The sequence below is a fragment of the Prinia subflava genome, chromosome 3 (assembly GCF_021018805.1).
Source record: "Prinia subflava isolate CZ2003 ecotype Zambia chromosome 3, Cam_Psub_1.2, whole genome shotgun sequence".
In the NCBI taxonomy this organism is placed as follows: domain Eukaryota; kingdom Metazoa; phylum Chordata; class Aves; order Passeriformes; family Cisticolidae; genus Prinia; species Prinia subflava.
In genome coordinates, this window is record NC_086249.1 from 45,694,583 (window position 1) to 45,714,890 (window position 20,308).

Below are 20,308 nucleotides of genomic sequence, written 5' to 3' on the forward strand. Positions count from 1 at the left end.
TGCCCATCTGTCACCCCAGTTGTGATGGGGCAGAGCTGGGATTGATTCTCATACCTCTATCCAAAGCAGACCCTGCAGATGCTCTCCTCTTCCCCCACTTTTGTCAGTGAAGATGGAACTGGGTGGGACAGGGCTTTCCATGCAAATGGGACACCTGTTAAATTACTGAAGCTGTTTGTCAGCTTAAGAATCAAAATGTTTGCTTTATCTAAGGAAAAATGTTTTCACTTTAAGGCCTGTGTTGATAAAGAGATGAGAAAGATAAGTGACCCAACAAGAAATGTAGTGTATGGGATCTATTTTTGTTTTTAAGAAAATTCTACAGACTCTGGTTGAAAAATACTACGCACCTATATGCTGTCTCCCTAGGAGGGTGTATCTGACAGATACATAGGGAGAGTATTTATAGGTTCAGAGCTCTGCTTTTTCAATGTCTTAATTTTCTTGAAGGATTATCCCTTCCTGCCACTGAGTGGTATATTGGAAAGAGATCTCCATCTCTTTCCAGACCCTGTGGATTTTCCCCTCCTAAGCCCTGTTGACCAGTATTTGATTTAGGACTCAGGCATTGCACTGACAAATAAGGTCCTTTATAAAATGGAACATTAACAAATAACTCATGGGCATTGCTGTGCTCTTTCTGAGCAGTGATAAATGTCTTTTTTCTTATTGTTTTTTCAAATTGTATAAGAAAAAAAAAACACAGATAAAGTGCAACATCTTAATAATCCCAGTGCCTACACACATGGTAAGATTTGCTGTAGCAGGCACCAGTCTTTTAAAAAACTTTTGAGGCAAAGATTGTCATTTATTGTGGGCTAAATCATGAATCTTTGTAAGGTACTAGGGAGGAAGCATTTGCCATATCTTCAGAAAGACTTCTCTCGGTGTCTTGAATGCTGGTTTAAACAGCAAGATCCCACCCAAACTGAAGGTACTGTGATCCAAGTTACCCATTGCTAACAGAGCCAAGTATGTTTCTGTCTACTTTAGGATTTAAAATTTAGCTCGGCATCTTTGAGGAAATGAAAAAAAAAAGCTCTTGTTCATCTGTAGTTATTTCAGTAGGGGAAGTGTCATAGCCCAACACACGCAACATGAAAAAAGTAACTTTTAAAAATGAACCACCTCAGGTGTTTGAAAATGTTGCAGTTTGTGCTTCTTAAATGATTTTCAAAGTTCTTGTGTAAGAAGTGTGTCTAATTGGCCTGTGGCCAAACCTGTTTGTGTTTGCTGATATTGTCAGCCATGGTGAGCAGCCGTCTGAGTAACTCACCAGCATGGCAGAGAGATACGGCCTCTAGTTTTTATCTTACATCATGAGCAGAAAAAAAGCTGTCCCCCCCAAAAAATCCCCTCATTCTGCCTGGAAGCTGCAACACCAAACAAGGATAAAGGACACTGGTGGGATTGTTTGTTTGTCTAAGAAGGCTGGATACCCCAGAGCTATCACTGCAAATGATCACTGGCAGCTCACTTTAATATGGCATTGGAGCTACTTTCCTATATTGCTGTGGGTGCAGTATGGATCACCCTGCTAGTGCAGGGATATAAGCACATTACTTTGATCAGAACTGTAAGAGAAATAACAGCTAATAATAAATATATAGGAGAAAAGCATGATAGTAGCAAATGCTGAGACCGAAGTTTAATTGGGAGATAAATTATTTTGGATTATGCAAAAGAACATGTTTGGCTGATTGTCAACAAGATGGCTTTGCCTGCTACATTGTAGTTGAAGGTTTTTGCTGATGAGCACAGGATGAAACTTTCAAATTGAGGAACTTCTAGGCTACGCCGCTGCAGTTTTGTAGCATTGATTCTTCTTTCTACATGAGATCTACCGTATGGTTTATCTTTTTCTCACCCTTTACTGACAATGAAAATGGCAAAGACATGTCTCCAGAAGGAAAGTATCAAAACCTAGCTCAAAAATCTTCTTCTCTTGTCTCCTCCTCAGCCTTTCCACCCTGTAGGGAAACAGCTGAGATGAATCATTTGAACAGAAATGCATATGGATACATGGACTTACATGTGGGATCTTATGAGAGAAAGGTAGAGGGAAATGTTTCTGGGGGGGAATATCCTGTCAGGGATATTCTGATGAAGGACCAGGAGTAGGCAGGTATGCAAAGGTGCAATAAATATGGGACGAAGATTGAATATGTGCAAGATAATCTTGTTTTCCCCTGTACTTTTCTGGCCTTCAAGATGCTTCGGGTCTATCACAAGAGGTTCTGCACAGTTCCAAGGCCTCTTCTCTCAATCCTCCCTGCTGGGGGCATTATCCAGGGCAGGCTTGGGGGAGGATTGCTGGGGGTACCTCTTTGATGTCAGCTGGGAGGGAAAGTCTAATGCAGAAGAAAGCTGGGGAAGTATTCCCCAGCCTTTAAGAAAGCTGGACTTTGGAAACTGAATTTGTGAGTGAGATAAGAAAGAGAAGAGGAGATAGAGCTGTGAGCTCTGGTAAAGTAAAAGGCAGAGTTCTGTGTGTGCAGGGGGACAGTCTCACACTGCCCCATGAAACTCTGACAGCTCTGTTTTGCCACAGCAGGTGCCTCTTATTTCATCACTTTCTGAAAAAAACGAACAAATTTGAAGAGATGATAGCAGGAAATTTATATACACCAGGGAACATGTGTCATGTCTCTCTCCAACAGTAGACAAGTTATCATACAGTTAGCAAAGTACTAGTGCATTAACAAAGCAAAGCCCTGATGGTAGAAAGTGTGTAAATTTTAGTAGTTTCTTTGAATTTCTTGACACCAAATTCACGGTTAAGTTGTTCCTGACTAAATATGTTTGTGAAAGGTAATGTTGTCCCAAGAAATGTACTTTTTTATTTTGGGGAAAGGTACAACTTTATGTCTATCTATAAAATGCCATTTCACATCTTCAAGGTTTTCATTGCCTCACTTGCAACAAAGTTTAAACACCACTGCAGTGGAGAAAAGTATCAAATAAGGTAACCATTTAATACAAGTCTTGGAAACCTTGAGATTTTAATGGTTTTGCCATGTATTATTTATAGTGCATGGTGGGTGTACACTTTGCGAAGCAATGCATAACCAGGCAGCTCCTCCGACTATGGCTTCAAAATCGAAAAGAAAATGAAAGAACATCAATATCACTGTGTTTCAATTTAGCAATTATGTTCAGGTCTAAGAATATTTTAGTTCTTCCTTTATATTCCAGTCTAAAAATAGTTTGTTATTAGATCTCTTAAAACATCAGTGTGGTTGTAGGTTCTTCTGAGGGTAAGGTCAAACAAAAGGAGGCTTTGAGATACAGCTGTAACCTATTGGTTTGGAAATGGCAGCAGGGAAGGGAGTGCTTTGTTAGAGACTCTTCCGGTATCAGTTTGCTTGTATTCTCAGCAGCTTAGGTGAGAACCTCTTCCCTTTTTTAACTGAGCAGTCTTCTGAGGAGGAAAGAGCGTATTTGCAGAACTCTATATTTTGCTTTTGCAATAGCGGGTTTATGCTGCTTGCCAAACAAGAACGAAGCGTCGCTTCCAGGCAATGCTGCAATCTGGATGTCCTGAAGCCATCTGGTCTCAGACTGTCTCAGGGAGTTTTCTATTTTCTTCTGAATGTTTACTACCTTCCATTTATTTCTTGTTGGCAGTTGCACTGCTTTCTTGCTCTGACCCAGGGAGCTGTCTTCCCCTCCTCAGCATCCTGTCTCAGCAGATAAGCACGTGCTGACTTTCACTTCATTCTTCCTAAGACACTTCAGTTTCTTCACTGCTTCCATCACACCAAGTTCAAGAGCCTTCCTCACAGCTGATCTTCAGTATCTCATTTGTGCTGACAGCTACGCTGTTTGTGTTCAGTCTATATCAAGCTCACCTCTGTCTTGCCAAACCTCTCCCCTGCACAGCTTCTCTCTTTGCTTCTGGCCATACATCACTTTGCTCAAAGCCATTGCCTGGTTCTCACCAGCTGGTTTTCCCTTTGCTCCTGCCTCAGTTAGCTCCTCAATAAATGTTTCCTCCAAAGGAGCTCTTTCAGCTTGCTCACATTGCTCATCATCATTGCTCATCCACATATTCTCCTTTGCTCTTGTATCATCCTCTGCATTTTTTTCTCTGCATTTGCCTGGTCATACTGATTTTGTAAACAGTTTGGAGCAGAGCAGAGCACCATGTGAGTTATCAGTACCTGGACTATTCACACAGGATTGTCGGATGCCTTCTTGATGGGATGCCCAAAGTATTTTCACTTTGCGTTGAGGACGGTGAAGTGCTGAAAGTGTTTGAACCCTAGAAGCAAATGGCTCTGCTCTTGGGTGGTTAAATCAGAAGAAAATATTGGGCCTGACTTCTCCCACTACTATCCAGAAGCATTTTACACCTCTGTGTGCCTAAATATTCTCATTTAATGATCTAAGCAGAATAAGAATTTTAAACACTGAAAGGTAGCTTTTTGAAAGGGGATTTTCTCCTTTTTTGCTGTGTGTTGCTAAAACTTTGGACTTCTACTCACTTGATTTCCTTATGTTTTATTTTTCCTACTTGAACAATTTTAAAAATGATAGTGATTTTCCACTGGGAACAACACTGATGCCTTTAATCTGAAAATTCTGGTGCCTTTCTGAATCTCACTGTGTTGTGAAACCACAGTGGGGTATTAATCAGCAACCCCTGGTGGATTTAGGTACTGGAACCAACAGGCTGAAATCAAGAGGTGCTACGAGGGTGAACCTGTAGGAGAAACTCCGTTGTGTTTTGGAGCAGGCAGGGACCATCCTTCTGTCACCTGAGGACAGCCACCCCCAGGTGATGGAGGTCCAGTCCTCGCTCTTGGTGTGCACCTGAGATGAATCTGATTGCTCAGCTAAGTGTGGTTACCTTCACAACAGTGGATAATACTGACCTAAAGAAGTCAAAAGGGGTCATTACAGCAAAGCTCTTCACCCTATTATTACTATGTATGTACACGTGTAAACATATGTATTACTAATAGGCTTCTCTGTATTTACCACATTACTTTATTACATATCAGAGCTCATAACTTCTTATGCAGTCTGGAAGAGACCATTTTATGTTGGTGATACTTTTTTTCTCAAGCTTACTTGGAAAAGTAATATTATAGGCAAAAATCTGTAGTGTTTCCTACCTCTTAAGCCTAGAGCAGTCTTCATGCTGTTAAAAGTTGTGTTGCAAATTATATTGCTTGATCAAGCAACTGGACTGGAAGGAATGATCTTGCAGTGAAATATGGATTTTCTGGCTGATAGTGTAAGATTTTCATGTGTCCAGGTGCATTCTAGTTAACCCACAATTTGTAAAAACACACAGCGGGCAAGAGAAAAAGTTTGGCAGTGAGAAATCAGAGGCAGGAAATATACCAGGACAGACTGAGGGAAAACTATTGATCTAATTTTACCTTAACATACATTTCTAGTGGATCATAGGGGTTTTTAAAGGTAATCCTTGAAAGTATGGTGGTTAGAACCAACTGCAAGAGCAATGGCATTATGGATTCTGCTGCACTTCTCTATGAAGGTTGGAGTGAATGAACAGATTTTTTTATCACTGTCCTCATCCTAAAACCACAGTGATTAGGCAGAAAAAGGGTGCATGATACTACTGGGAGACAGCACACAAGAAGTTAACCACATGAGATTGTTTTTGGGCTATTTCAAATCCATGTCTGTAGGGGTTTCCACAGACACAAGGAATCAATGCATGAGTTCAGCAGAGCATTGAATCTGAAGCCCAGATAGGCTGTACATAACTCTGTGTTTTTACAGAGGGCTATAGCAAATCTAGCTTGTTTTGTTTGTTTGTTTTAATTATGCAGTGTGAATTTTACTTTGGGAATGGCATATTTCTGATTTTTTTCCCCCTCATTTGATTACTGTAGCTACAGCAACCACTTCCCAGGATCAACTCGGGTTTCCATTCTATTCTATTTAAATTGTTTGGTTAATTAATACTTAAAGAGACATAGGACACTATAGTCATTCTCACAAATATAGAATAATAGATAGTCTGTCTCCTGAACAGTTTCCTCATGAATAGATGCAAGGGACAGTAGGTGCAGGAGAAAGCAGATGGGGATAATGTTCATCTTCTAGCAGTGTATTTAATGATGCCATGAAAGTGAAGTTTCCATTACTAGTTATTAAGAAAAGTGCCTGTAAAGTGAAAGCCTAATCCTTGCTCCTGTTTTGTATCTTTGATGAGAGGAAAGGCAGAAAAACTCATTCTGGCCACACATTCCTAAAGCCACCCAACCTCAGGCACTAACTTAGACACCTTGGAAGGAAAATCCTTACACTCCTCACATATCCAGGGAGAGAAGTAGCTGACTTTTGGGAAGCCAGACCTGGTGCTCTGAGCACCTTGTGAAGGAGCCTCTCTCCATCCCTCAGCCTTTTAAGGGTGAGCAGCTCCTCATTAGGTACCCAAAGGTAAGTGGTGCAAATGTCCCCTGAGGCTCTGGCTCCAGCCCAGAGCCCTGGGAAGCACTCAGGGCTGCTTCTGTGCCAGCACTGATGAAGAAATTGCTGGTGAATTGTTTCCAAGGGGGAATAATAAGAACCAGCACAATTTAATCCATTTTCTCCATGCGAAACTAAAGTCAGCAGAGTGAGGATTTAATTTCAGTTAAATTAGTATAAACAAAACTGTTGTAATTTTGAGCAGGGCCTGGCAAAACAACAGGAGGGACATGGAATTGTATCTCATCTACACAGGATTTTATCCCTTCACTTGATTTCAGGATACAGGGAGGAGCTGGGTTTTCAGCTATGGCAAGCTGCTCCAGAACTTTGAAAATGCAAGTAAAAACCTCTCTGTTTCGTCCCAGTTGCAAACCCAAAAAGCACCAAATGAAAACAAGTGTCTTCTCCTTGCAGGCCTGCCACTCACAGAAGTAAGAAATGGCATCGACAGCACACTTCTCTGAGGAGGAGCTGGCAGAGCTCCGGGAGGCTTTTGGCAAAGTTGGTGAGTGCAGCCACCAGCAAGGGCACTGCTGGAGTGTGAGTCCGTGGCAAGCTCTTTTCTCATGGCCTGACTGACTAGCCCTGAGGAAATGGAGTCTGCTCCAGCACTGCTCTGTTGTGTGACAGCAGACACAGAAGGGCCTTTTCCTGCCACTGCAGGCCTTCCTGATGAAACCACATCAGCTCGCTGAAACCACATCAGCTCACAGCAGAGCACTGGACTCTGAAAGAGGGGGATGCTGGGGCTCCAGCAGAGTTTATGGAAAAGATTCAAGAGCTGTACGGCAAAACATGTTGGAAATATTGCCAAGTGTTTTCCCAAGAATATTGTTTATTCATGGCAAATTATTTGGAAGGCAAAAATATTTTATTTTAATGTAAATTGAGTGTTCCCTATGGGAAGGAAGAGTGTGGAGAGGACAAATGTCCAAATGGATGAAAAATTTGTAATCCCTTTACAATGACCTTTCAGGCCCTGTATTTCTACTTTGTATTTTCTTTCCAAACCTTTAAACATCTCATCTAATTGGTCTCCTTTGAAGTCACACAGACCCGTCACTGTCTACCCAAATTCTAACAAAAGGCCCTGGAGCCTCTTACAGCTCACTTAACTTCTGTCAGCAGATCTATCAGCCTTGCTGGATTATGCACTCATCAGTTGTCCATTCAGGTGGTGGTTGGTTGATTTCTGAGCACACAACAGTCTAGGCTGGCAATCTTAAAAATCTGGTCCCTGTGAGTGTCCCCTACACTCAATGCACTGACAAGGCAAATCCCAGAATCCTAGCTTGGTTTGGCTTGGAAGGGACCTTAAAGATTATCTAGTTCCTACCCCACTGCCATAGCAAGGACACCTTCCACTAAATCTGGTTGCATCCCCAATGCTGGAAGGAAGCTCCCATTCCTTTCCCTGACATTTCCCTCTCCAAGTCCAGATCCTTTTGTTTTATACCATGGATAGGATGCTCTTTGCAATCTATATTAATCCGTGCTACTGGTACTGAGAGCTGAGTATCTTTTTGCAGCATGCAACAAGTGACTCAAATTGCAACTTACTATGCAGGAAATCAGCACACACTGCTTTGAAATCACCTCAGCCTCCAGGATGGTGAAAAGGAGCCTGCAGAAAAAGAAAGACATAGACACAATATAATGCGAATATAAATAACCATATATAACCGCATATACATTTATCTATGTTGTAACCATAGTGTTTCAACAAAAACTGTCCATGTGATAAACTCAGTTTGCTGTTTTTATCTGTGGAGCTTTTCACTAAGTGGAGAATAAAGGACTATGACCCAGTATTGGTGATCGTCTCATCAAATACTACCCAGGATCTTGCAGGAAGCTCAGCAGGAATATTCATGTTAGCACCATCACAGAGAAACACAGAAGGTTTTATTTTGAACATGACCATATGCAATTCCAGCTTACTTCTGATGTTATTAGATGCAGAAAACAGGCTAAAATCACAGATTATATCTATGGATAAATGCATATGTGTATTGTGTCAACTTTATTTTCTTTAGCTGTTCTGTAGACAGGATGCTTCCTCTATAGATCACATTTGCCAGTGTGTAAACCTTGGAATGGCAATTATATCCATTTAAACCTAGCTTTGTTAAGGTATTTCTATGTCTAAAAATATAAATTCATCACTATGAGTTTTTGTTTGTTAAAAAGGATTGTAATTCTTTCTTGGGTGTGAATAACACCAAAGCAATTGAAAATACCAAATTTCTAGACAACAAATCTTTTTATTTTCCTTGGGTAAAATAAAAACAGCCTTTATGTGCAGAAAATGTCACTGGGCTGATGCAGAATTTAAATGTTTGCTTTAATCTTTGCAGATATCAGTGGGGATGGCTTCATTGATACCAATGACTTAACAGAGGTGTTGAAGGCTGCCAATCTCCCTCTCCCAGGATATAAAGCCAGAGAGCTCATTCAGAGTCTGACAACCACAGGGAATGGCAGGATCAGTTTTGATGAATTTATTTCAGTAAGTAAGATGTTATTTATTTCAGTCGCTCAAGGTTGTCCTCAGGGCACAGCAGAGGCACAAGCACAGGGTCTCATGGGCACCTCATTAACCCAGTGAGTCTCCTCACCAGAAAAGTGGAAAGCAGAAAGTAACCAAACTAGAAATTCTGCAATGAACTGGGACAAGTTATGTGAATACAGCTGCCCATTGCATAGGTGTCATATCTTTCAGTTTGGTTGATGCAGCAAGGTAAAGTTTTTCAGTTATACACTGCAAAGAGATGGCATTCTGGCTGGATGATTACAAAAAGTGTAAGCAGATCGAAACTGGAAACTTCATGGGGCATTTTTTTAACCCAAAAACTTCTTCTTTTTCTGGTCTGAACTGGATCAAAAGCAAATGCTAAAATAGTGGAATTTCCCCCGGGATGGAGAAGTAGGTTTTTACTTGCTTTTTCTTCAAACCCAAACTGCTCTGCTCCAAAGTAACATTTTTTGTTACTTAGCTGATCTTTGTTCCCTGATTTGAAAGCCTAAAAGCTGAGTATAATCCTGTTGTACCTCAGCAGATACACAGATGGTACACAGAAACCCACTGAAAATACTCAAATACTCAAATTTTAAAATACTGCCCTTCCCCATTTATGAAGCAAAGAGAATGTGTCTTCTGGCCCAAGAGCTCACTGTTTTAGCTTGGTCTAATTCTCCAAAATTCTAAAATCCTCTCTCACGCTTGAAAGATTTTCCAAGACCTGAAGAGCGATGATGTTGCTAAGTCTTTCCGGAAGCAGATCAACAAGAAGGAGGGGATCTGTGCTATCGGTGGGACGTCGGAGCAGTCCAGTGCTGGCACCCAACATTCCTACTCTGGTAGGTGCAGCTGTCCCACACTGATGGCACCAAGGGAGCCACAGCTGCAGCAGCACAGACACCTGCCCACTGCTGCCCCTGCTCACCAGGGAGGCAAGGCTCAGGTTCCCCCCTGCTGATAACCCATTTCCCTGTACGTTTTACCAGACACTCATTCTGTAAACTCCCCTTGCAACCAGGTAGTTCCTGACTTTTTCCCATGGAGGCAGAACCCCATCAGGGCTTTTCTCCCAGCCTGTGTCTCCAAGCTGAAAGTTGGTTGCTTTTGTTACCTCCTGGCCACAGCCCACTCTGAAGCAGTTCCACAGGGAGAATGTCCCACCCTGGCTGTCTTCTGCAGGGGCAAGAGTGGGGGACTGACTCTCTCTAGGGAAGGGAGAACAGAGGGTGCTCCAAAGGGCTCCATCTACCTTCATCCCAGAGGGCACCTCCTCTGAGCTACTGGGAGCCATGTGAGCTGCTGCTGGTACAGGACAGCTGTGCTTCAGCCCTTTTGAATTACAGGCACATCTGCCCATTGCCCTCTGAATGCTCTTTGTCAGAGCCCAGTCCTAGCCAGGCTTTTACAGATATTCCACATGAAGAGGGTATAATGTACAATACAGAGTTGTTTGAAGTTATATGGGATTTCTATTTAGCAGAGTGGTACAAAAATTAATTCAAATGATGGTGAAAGCACAAATCACTCCTTGCAGAGCTTAACATCTGCACTGCACATTCTAACAACATGGACTTCATCACCAGTCTCTGTAATATGCCTGCCCTCATGACCCAGGCAACACCAGTGAGTGGGAAGGGGTATTGAAGGTGTATTAACCAGCCCAAGCCCATCGCTGTCCTCAGCTCATTTGCGTGTCTCCTGAGAGCCTCTTCCATGCAGGGTTTTGTTGATCAGTCCCACTGGTGGGAAAGGCTCCCCCAGGAGGTCTGCCTTTGTAAGTAAAATGATGGTAGAGGTACTGCACAGCAAGCTGATGGATTTGACGTTGTGTCCACAGAGGAAGAAAAATATGCCTTTGTCAACTGGATTAACAAAGCCCTTGAGAAGGACCCTGACTGCAAGCACGTGGTGCCAATGAACCCAGACACAGATGACCTCTTCCAGGCAGTTGGTGATGGCATAGTGCTTTGGTAAATAATACCTTTCTTTCTCACAAACGGGAACCTTGAGTCTGCAAAAACTCACATTTCTGTTTAAACAGAACCTGCTGAATTTACATTAAGCTCAGGAGCGTTTGCAGACTCAGGGCCTTGATAATACTAGGGGTTTTGTGCTTCTTCTACCTTCAAAAATATAAAGCATATTTCATGCTTAATGAGGAGTTTTCCTTGCCTCTAGACACTTACAATTAGATGAAGTCAGTGAAACTTGAGGAGCTGCTTGGTTTTATTTTTGCCCAAGGACTTTTGGTGTTTCACACAAAGCAGCACAAAATAGTGAGTGCTTCCACAGACATTTTCTGCACAACAAACTGCTCACACAACTTCACCTTGTGGCATTCTTGGCCTCACACCTATAGTGCAATCTCTATGTAGTCCAAAATAATTGCTTAAGTATTGAGTGTGTGCCTCCATGTACACATGTAGAAGCAGGGGATGATTATTTATTTTTGTGATGTAACTCTCCAGCTCTTAGACTTGTCTTGCAATGTAGAGACAAAAGCTATACCTGTATTTTGTGCACACATAGCTTAGTGTAATTCTTGTTATTTTTTTTCTTTTATTTCCAGTAAGATGATCAACTTTTCAGTGCCAGATACCATTGATGAGAGAACAATCAACAAAAAGAAACTCACTCCCTTCACAATACAGGTACTAAAACACAACAAAATTCTTTGCTTTTCTTCTTAGTATACTTCTGTGTAATCACTTAGAGGAAAGGCTTGTTCTGCCCAAAGCCATGAGGCAAAGTTGTTGGTGGCACAGTGACATCTCAGGTCCATGTCATAAAAACACAAAGACTTACATTTACATTTCTTTCCAAACTTATGAGCAACCTGACTAACCAAACACAACAAATAATGTTCACCAGATCAAAGTTTTAGATATTTTTGTGGTAGATGCCATATGAATGCAAGAGCACAGAGATAATACAGTCAGCAACTGCAGTTGGAGTAGCTTTCAGAAGGCTGAATTCCTCTTTTAAGGCATGGCAATGGACTTGAACTCACAACTGCTGTTGTTGCAGTCTGATGTCCTCACCAAAATATTAACTTTGACCCTGAAAGTACCAGTGCAACATGCCAGAAATCAGACCACTGCTGTTGCATGCCTTTTACAAGCCAGTACTTCACCTTGAATGCTGAATCCCTCCTTTATTTCTATCACATGCACATGTATATGATTTTTAAAATGGAGAAAAAGGGTGTTAATTTTCAGTGCTTAAAGTTTATTGTGTTTCTCACACAGCAGTACATAGAGAGATATTTTTATATGAACAACATCTATGTACCTGGTACAGAGTATAAATAGATATGTGGAATAGATGTGAACCTAACCCAGTTTAGCCCTCAGCTGCTCTGATTTGATGGAACATTAGCCAGACTCAAGTAAGCTCAGAAGCCATTAAATTGGATTTTTATGCTGTATACCTCATTTTTCAGTTCTAATCGTTTTGGTCAGCAGCATAACTTAATGATGCAGCTCAGATCAATCCCTGTCACACGTAGACATGATTTGATCAATATAGCTTCCACTTTAACTTAACCCTTTTCCAGCTGTCTGCTGGGGAAAAGGTAATTAATTTGAAATGGTCCAGTTTTTCTAGCTTATGAGAATTTACGCTGTGTCTCTCTCTGCATTTTGTATCTAATCAGATCTCCCTGTCATGACAGCAGTGCTGAAATTCATGTGAAAAATTTCAAATCTGTGTGATAAATTATATTTTCTAGGCTTCTTTGCCTGCTTTACTTGCCCTCTGCTTGCAAAGCCACCTTTTTGCATAGTGTAGACCTGAGGATCAGATTTTCTTATTCTCTTTATTTTAAATGGACAGGAAATGACAAGGGAACATAATGTTCCTGAAATATCACTTTTGTTTCTGCCTGTCATTGTGGATCACTGAATCCCTCAGCTTCCTTTGCACACTCCCAAACCAGGAGTCCATACTCCAAAGTTCAAAAAGAAAATATCCAGATAATGCCAGTTCTGACCTTGGCTGAACTGCAAGGCTAAAAACTCATGAGGTTTATTCACACTGATTCCTGGGACAGCGTGCTCTTTGCGAACACTGCCAGCTAACACCTTACTTGTATCTCAGGTCTCAGGGCTTTTGCAGAGAGCTTGGGGAGAGGTGAGCCTGGGATATCTGCCAGCTGATGGGGCCATAGCTCCATTCTTCCTCCATGTGTGCAGGGCTGAGCAGAGGAGAGTCCACCCTGTGCTGAAGCTACGGCTGTACTTGAGCATGAGCTCAAGCATTAACTCTAGGGAGAGCCTGGCCTTGGTAACCAGGATTGAGCCAGGACACCACTGTGAACGTAGACATATGCTCTGAGCTCCAGAGCCTTGTGACATGACACTTGCCACCTCTGCCAAAAAGAGGCCCTTGCTCTCTTTGTGCTGAGACCCAGAACTTGCCTGTAATACCCAGGAGAGTCTGCATTCCCCTGCCCCCTATGGCCAGATGTGTATCCTGGGCTGCATCACAACAACTGTGGCCAGCAAGTCAAGGGAGGTGGTTGTGTCCTTGTATTCCACTCTGGTGAGCACCCACCTGGAGCACTGCCTCAGGAAAGACATGGTCCTGTGTACTTAAATGCATTCACAGTGAAGCTGCCTGCAGATTTCACTTGTTTTGGCTGGGTTCTCTTCCTGTAGCCTCAACTCTCAAGTTCTGCCTTATTCAAAAGTTCTCATCTTTTCCTAGGAAAATCTGAACCTGGCCCTGAACTCTGCTTCAGCCATTGGGTGCCATGTTGTTAACATTGGAGCTGAAGACTTAAAGGAAGGGAAACCTTATCTGGTTTTGGGTCTTTTATGGCAAGTCATCAAAATTGGACTCTTTGCTGACATAGAGATCAGCAGGAATGAAGGTATGTATGGCTCTTCCTTTCAGTGCTCCACTGTTATCACTAAAGAGTCTTTCGGATAAAGCTCTTAAAAAAAATCTTGATTTTTTTTTTTCTTCAAGTGTTTGTTGTCTGTTTTCTTGACTGATCTGTTTTTCCTTGTTTTTTCACAAGTTTCAGCACTTAAAAGTCCAAAGCTTTCTGTAGAGTTGTGTGTTCAGAGCCTTTTCATGCTCATTGGGTCAGGAATGGTAGTCTACATCCAAGTATATTGCTTTTGGCACTAAATCTGGAATAAGGAAATCTGTATTCACGAAGCTTTGTTCCTTCTTGCTCTTGATTGCCAAACACCTTTCTTTGTGAAGTCATAATTATAGAGTCGTAGAATAATTTAGGCTGGAAGGAACCTGTGGAGGTGCAGCTTGGAGATCTGACTGAACCATCCAGCTACAGCTTTCAGCAGTACAGCATCTTAAGTATAACATATTAAGGTCAGATGACGTTGCTCAGGGCCTTTTTCAATGTTTTCTGGGCAGCCTGTTCCAGAGCCCAACCACTCTTACTCTGATTTTTTTTTCCTAGTTGGAATCTAATTGGAATTTCCTTTCTGGCACCTTGTGTCCACAGCTTCTCATCCTTTTCCTGTGTGTATTAGAAAAATGCAGATCTGACCACTCTATAATGGTTAAAGACAATACTTGCTCCTTTTAAAAACCTTTCCAGGCTAAATAATCTCAGTTTTCTCACCCTCTTCCCTTTTATCACAAACTGCCATCCAAACATTTTCAGGTCCTCCCACTAAACTTGCTTCAGTTTGTCAGTGTTTTGTCACTATTGGACATGAAATAAAAATGCTTGACTCCAGTTCAGCAGGCAGAAGAGAATCAGAAGGCTTAATTTACAATTCATTCAGCCTTTTGAATTACATGCTGCACTAAAAAGGCATGTAATTATACATAGTGCATAGGATGGACACCTCTCTCCATTGGTTAAGTAACACAAATAACACCTGGGAGAGAGGTTGTTATGGGAAAGGAATATTGTTTACTTGGAAATGTTATGGGAAGAATAGTTATTTACACAAAGTTGCTTGGGAAAGGAGAGACTGCTGAAAAGTTTCCCTTAGAAAGCCAGCAACTGTCAGCTTTCAGAAACATTGGACCCACATCATTTCTTTTGTACTGGGCAGCGAGAAACTGGACACAGCATTCCAGGTGTGTCTCACCAATGCCAAAATTCTCCATGAGGCAGCTTCATCATGAGGGCTGTGGGTGTACCTGCAGTCCACACAGCACCTCATCTCACTGCTTTGCTCCCCATGCCTCTGGATAATCCCTCAGTCACCCAACAGTGACACTGCTGTCCTCCAGTTTCTGTGCAGGTGTTACCTTCATTGCCTCACCCCTTTTACATTTCTGTCTCTTTCATTGCCAGAGCCACCAGTTCCTATTCCTTTGTAGGTAGTCTTGCCCTGCTTATTATTTTTTCCCTTTCTGGTATTTTCTCCCTCACTTCTCATCTAAGGCTTCATCTAAGACTAAACAAGCCAAGAAAATTCTGATTTCTTTTCAGGTTCTCTTTCCCTCATAGCCCTTCTCTGCAGCAGTTTCAGGTAAAACTCCCCTTTCTTGAACATGGGACCCTGTATTTCGAATGAGCTTTTATGAGCACATGATATCAAGGCAGTAATACATCCCAACCTCTATGGGAATTACCTGTGATGCACTTAATATCATGTTGGATTTTTCCCATGTCATATCAAATGCTGGCTCAGAGTAGCTTGGAAGACATCTAATACACTCAAGTTCTCCTCCTTCATTCAAATAAGCTCTTAGCTAATAGCAGTTATTCATACTGACTCCCCAGTGAATGTCTGTGAACATGGCACTATTAAATTGCATTCCATTTTTATTACTGTCATCTAGCTCATTCTGCCTGATTTCCTGATCATCCTCTGTATTGACTATGCCACCTAGTCACTATCATCTTCACATTTTTAGCACGTTGCAAGTATTTGTGCCAAGATAATTGATGCAAAAAAAAAGGAGAAAACATTAATCCAAAAATCAATCCACAATCAACTCCACAAGAATCCTTCTTCCAGTCTTCTCTCAGTATCCACACTCCTAATAAAATCCTGCCTACTTTCAAATGCTTCTGTTATACCCCTCTGGTCCAGTTTAAGCCCATTGCACCCTATATCAAATTTGCTATGTAACTCCACTTATGGTATTTCTCCACTGTTTCCTTTATGTAGCAAATCCAAGATTCTTTCAAGGACTGACAAAAGATACTGGAAGAAAATCAGAGCAATGAAACACACTCTCCCTTTTTACCACTTTAATAATTCGTTTCCATGTTAGTTCTGCTTTTCAAAACTAGTTCTAAAGCCTTTCACGGTCCAGAGATCAGCTGCATTTTCAAGGGTCAATCCTCCTATCCTGCCTGTTCCTCTTCTTATGAGCATGGTATCAATTTTTCTATATAAATAGGATGTCTCCTCAACTGACAGATGAGTTAGCACATAAGCCCATGAGGTCATGTGCAAGTATTCCAGAATGCCTGTGAGAATCCAGTTTCAGTGTGAAGGTCCCTGAGATTTCTTTCACCTAAGCTGTAAAAACTCTGTGTTCATACTTTCATTCCAAGCTTGCCCCTGTGCTCAGCATCACCACATCCAGCTCTGCACTTCTCAGCCCAGGAAAGACTTGGAGCTGTTGGAGTGGGTGCAGAGGAAGGCCACAGAAAGGCTCAGAGTGCTGGGGCACTCCTGTGAAGACGGGCTGAGAGAGCTGACATTGTTCAGCCTGGAGAAGAGAAGGTTCCAGGGAGACCTTATTGCAGCCTTCAAGTACCTGAAGGGGCATATGAGAAAGCTGACAATAAACTTTTCAGCGGGGCCTGTTGCAATAGCAAAGGGGGTAATGGTTTTAAACAAAAGAGGGTCAATTCAGACTGGATATGAGGAAGGAATTTTCCACAGTGAAGGTCGTGAAACACTGGCAGAGGTTGCTCAGAGAGTTGGTAATGCCCCATTCCTGGAAACATTCAAAGTCATGTCAAATGGGGCTCTGAGCAAACTGATTTAGTGGAAGATGACCCTGCTCATTTCAGGGAGGGTTGACCAGACCTTTAGAGCTCGTGGGCAGTTCTTAGACCACACTGAAATTGTCTTCCACCTGATTATGATCCACTACTAGATACACAAATTACAACTTTGTACTCATTTTACTGATGAGACCCTTTTCCTATGTAATCCTCTGTCATGCTAACACAGCTTGAATTTTGGCAACGTTTGGGCAGCTCACATGTAGAAACTAGGGTAGGAAAGTGTAAAAGAGAGAAAACAGTTATACATTTTCCTGAACAAGTATTCACATCATTATTTTTAAATTTTTTTTTCCTGCTTAGCTTTGATTGCTCTTCTGAGAGAAGGAGAGAGCCTGGAGGATCTGATGAAATTGTCTCCAGAGGACTTGCTGCTGAGATGGGCAAACTATCACCTGGAAAATGCAGGATGCAACAAAGTCAACAACTTCAGCTCAGACATCAAGGTATGAGAAATATTGACCAACAAAAGCAAAACAGCAGCTCTACGCCCAAATTCCTGCCCTCCATGCAGGGATTGTGCACTGAAACACTCCAAGCAGCTGAGACTGCTCTGTCAAGCATATGGAGCTGGGTACATAAAATGCTTCCATTGGGGTTTAACTTGGCACTCAGTAGTATTCCTCCTCTTCCTCCTGACCTCCCAGTCATCACTGCCAACCCCTGCACACCAGATGCCTGGGAAGGGAATGGCTGCTGGCCCTGGAGAGAGCCTAGGGACACTGTATTTTCAGTTCCTTGCCTCTATTGCTCTCCTCCTTTCCAAATCTCCCTAAGTAACTCTTGATGTGACTTTTGCTTGAAAAAGCCTGGACCTTACTCAAACATGTAGGAAAAGATGATTGGGCATTTCCAATTCCCCCACTTGATCTTTCCTTCACCTGGGCTATGTGCTCTTCTGTCCCAACATCTGCTATAGCCCTGAATGCAGTTATCTGTGAGTTTTAATTCACTGGGACTATTGAAAATACTACAGCTAGACTGGGAGACACTTGCAAGGGTGGGTGTGGAGTCTGGGCAGCATTATTTCATATACTCAGGACCTCTTGGGCTTGTGGGTGCAGATTTCAGCAGAGCTTTCCCTGTAGGACCTTTGTTGTTCCCAGACAGATGTATCTGAACCTCAGTGGTGCCCACTGATTAATTTCAGACACTAAAACCCAGTGCGAGGCCCAGACAGCATCCCAGAGCTGTAGAGGGTGTATAAGGGAGGGTATCTGAGCTGACTTACAAGGAAGTCAGGGGCTGGCCAGCACACCAGCCTCACCAGCCACCACCTGACTTGCCTGCTCCCAGAATAGCATGGGAAAAATCCGACTCCACAGGTACCTGGTCGTAAGCTTCACTAGGGACTGAAGCAAAAGCACAAGCATTTCACTGAAATACAGAAAAAAACCCCAAAACCACCAGGGAAGGCAACAGGACAGGGTAGAGAGTTACATTTGGTAATACAATTTTTATTGTAACAGATTTTTGGTTGACTGTGTGGTGGTGATTGGAGAATATCCATGAAAAGGGAAGGAAATGCAGTCTTTCACATTTTTCTGTGTGTTGACTAAAAATCCTATCTACAACTGAAAGCTAAACCACAATTCTGGTGTTTACAGTTGGAAAATAAGGTACACATTTACAAGATTTCAGTGTTTACAGACATTCTCTAAGTCTGCCTCCCCACCTCACTTCTGTTGTAAATAACCACTTCCTAGGTATGGTGCATAGTAATGCAGATGTAAAATATTTAAAATAATTCAGGCAGTCTGCTTTATATTTTGAAGAGCATCAGTTGGGTTAGTTAGTCAAGTCCCTAACATCAACATGTAGCTTTATTTTCAGTTCTTTGGGCTGTTTTTGAAGTGAGTTAATATTTTCCACATATGGAAGCAGCATTGTATTTCACAAAAGATTAAAGACACAACATGTTAAATCCTTGTCTTATTCCTGTGCTTTTGCATGACAGATGCTGATACTGTTGTCATTGTTAACTTTTGTCTTTGAAAACTATGCTTTTTCTTCCACAACTGTTCCAGCCTTGCTTTGAAATCCACTTTAAACATCTGCTTTCTCCTTCTGCATTTTCTTTTGTTAAATTCTCGGCAGCCTGACTTCTACAGCATTATAAAGGTATGCATTTTTTTACCTCTAATTTTATGTTCAGATTAAGTACATTCTGATGTCTTTTTGCTGTTGCTGTCTTTTCTGTAAGTTCTACACACAGCAGTTTTGTCTCGTGTGTTGGGCATTCTGCAGCACATATATATTGGCTCAGGGAAGAAATAGATCTGGCAAACACAGCATAAAGTAGAAATTGCTAAGTGCTACCAGCTTAATTAATTTAATTATGTAGCCCAGTGATCGATGTAATAAAAATGAAGCATGCAGGCACATTGTTCAGGGGAGCACTGGCATGTAAAGGCTGAGCTTTGGATGTAATTTTTCTTCCCTTTAATTTCTCTGTCCATCACAGGACTCAAGAGCTTATTACCATTTGCTGAACCAAGTCGCCCCCAAGGGAGATGAAGAAGGCATTCCAGCTATTACTATTGACATGTCAGGATTAAGGGTAAGATGAGATAAGTTTGGAGTAAATGCTGATATTTTCTGTCCATTACTTGCATTGCTGGCCAACACAGGGCTCCACCGGGATGTCAGAACCATCAAATTCTTCCTTGCTTTGCAACACGATCTTCTATTTCAGAAATCAAAGCTTAAAAGAATTAAATTATGTGTTTGGATTTCTGTTAGATAATAACTCTGAAACTTCAGCAACCATTTAATCACACTAGTAAGCTTCTAGCATGTAACAAGTGTTTTTAAACACATTTATCTGTGGATTTCATAAAACCATCACATATTATATGGAATATGGCTATAAAAGCAATGTGATGAGGTGGCTGAATCGCAGGCAGAGGCCATTTGAAAACCCAGGCTTGCCATTAGTAGAAGTGGGAATGGGGATACCTGTAGATCCATAAGCAGCTAGGTCCCCCCCCAGGGAGCCGGGGGTGTGTGTGCAGAGCGGGCGGGGTGAGGCTGATCCCGTTTGTGCCGGGCAGGAGAAGGACGACGTGCAGCGCGCCGAGTGCATGCTGCAGCAGGCCGAGCGCCTCGGCTGCCGCCAGTTCGTCACCGCCACCGACGTCGTCCGCGGGAACCCCAAGCTCAACCTGGCCTTCATCGCCAACTTGTTCAACAAATACCCTGCCCTGCACAAGCCAGAGAACCAGGACATCGACTGGAGCTCCATTGAAGGTCAGGAAAGCGCAAACATCGCACGGTGCACTGTGATGTGTCCCGTGTGTCTCCTTCTGTTCGTGGTTCGGTGCGCTGTAAATTCAGTTAGGGTTTCTTCCCAAAACACACCAGAACACTTGTGGTGT

At 42.2% G+C, this 20,308-nt stretch overlaps 1 protein-coding gene across 3 annotated transcripts in view; it reads left to right on the plus strand.

Moving 5' to 3' along the window:
* The window catches only part of LCP1 (lymphocyte cytosolic protein 1), a 48,653-nt gene that overhangs the window by 20,766 nt on the left and 7,579 nt on the right, over positions 1-20,308 (plus strand). For all 3 annotated transcript variants that reach the window (XM_063392121.1, XM_063392122.1, XM_063392120.1), the window contains exons 2-10: positions 6,868-6,958; positions 8,811-8,962; positions 9,684-9,813; positions 10,812-10,944; positions 11,544-11,625; positions 13,682-13,847; positions 17,235-17,377; positions 19,396-19,491; positions 19,985-20,180. In XM_063392121.1, coding sequence (XP_063248191.1) covers positions 6,892-6,958; positions 8,811-8,962; positions 9,684-9,813; positions 10,812-10,944; positions 11,544-11,625; positions 13,682-13,847; positions 17,235-17,377; positions 19,396-19,491; positions 19,985-20,180 — 1,165 coding nt within the window. In that variant the 5' untranslated portion in view covers positions 6,868-6,891. The remainder of the gene's footprint in view (positions 1-6,867; positions 6,959-8,810; positions 8,963-9,683; positions 9,814-10,811; positions 10,945-11,543; positions 11,626-13,681; positions 13,848-17,234; positions 17,378-19,395; positions 19,492-19,984; positions 20,181-20,308) is intronic.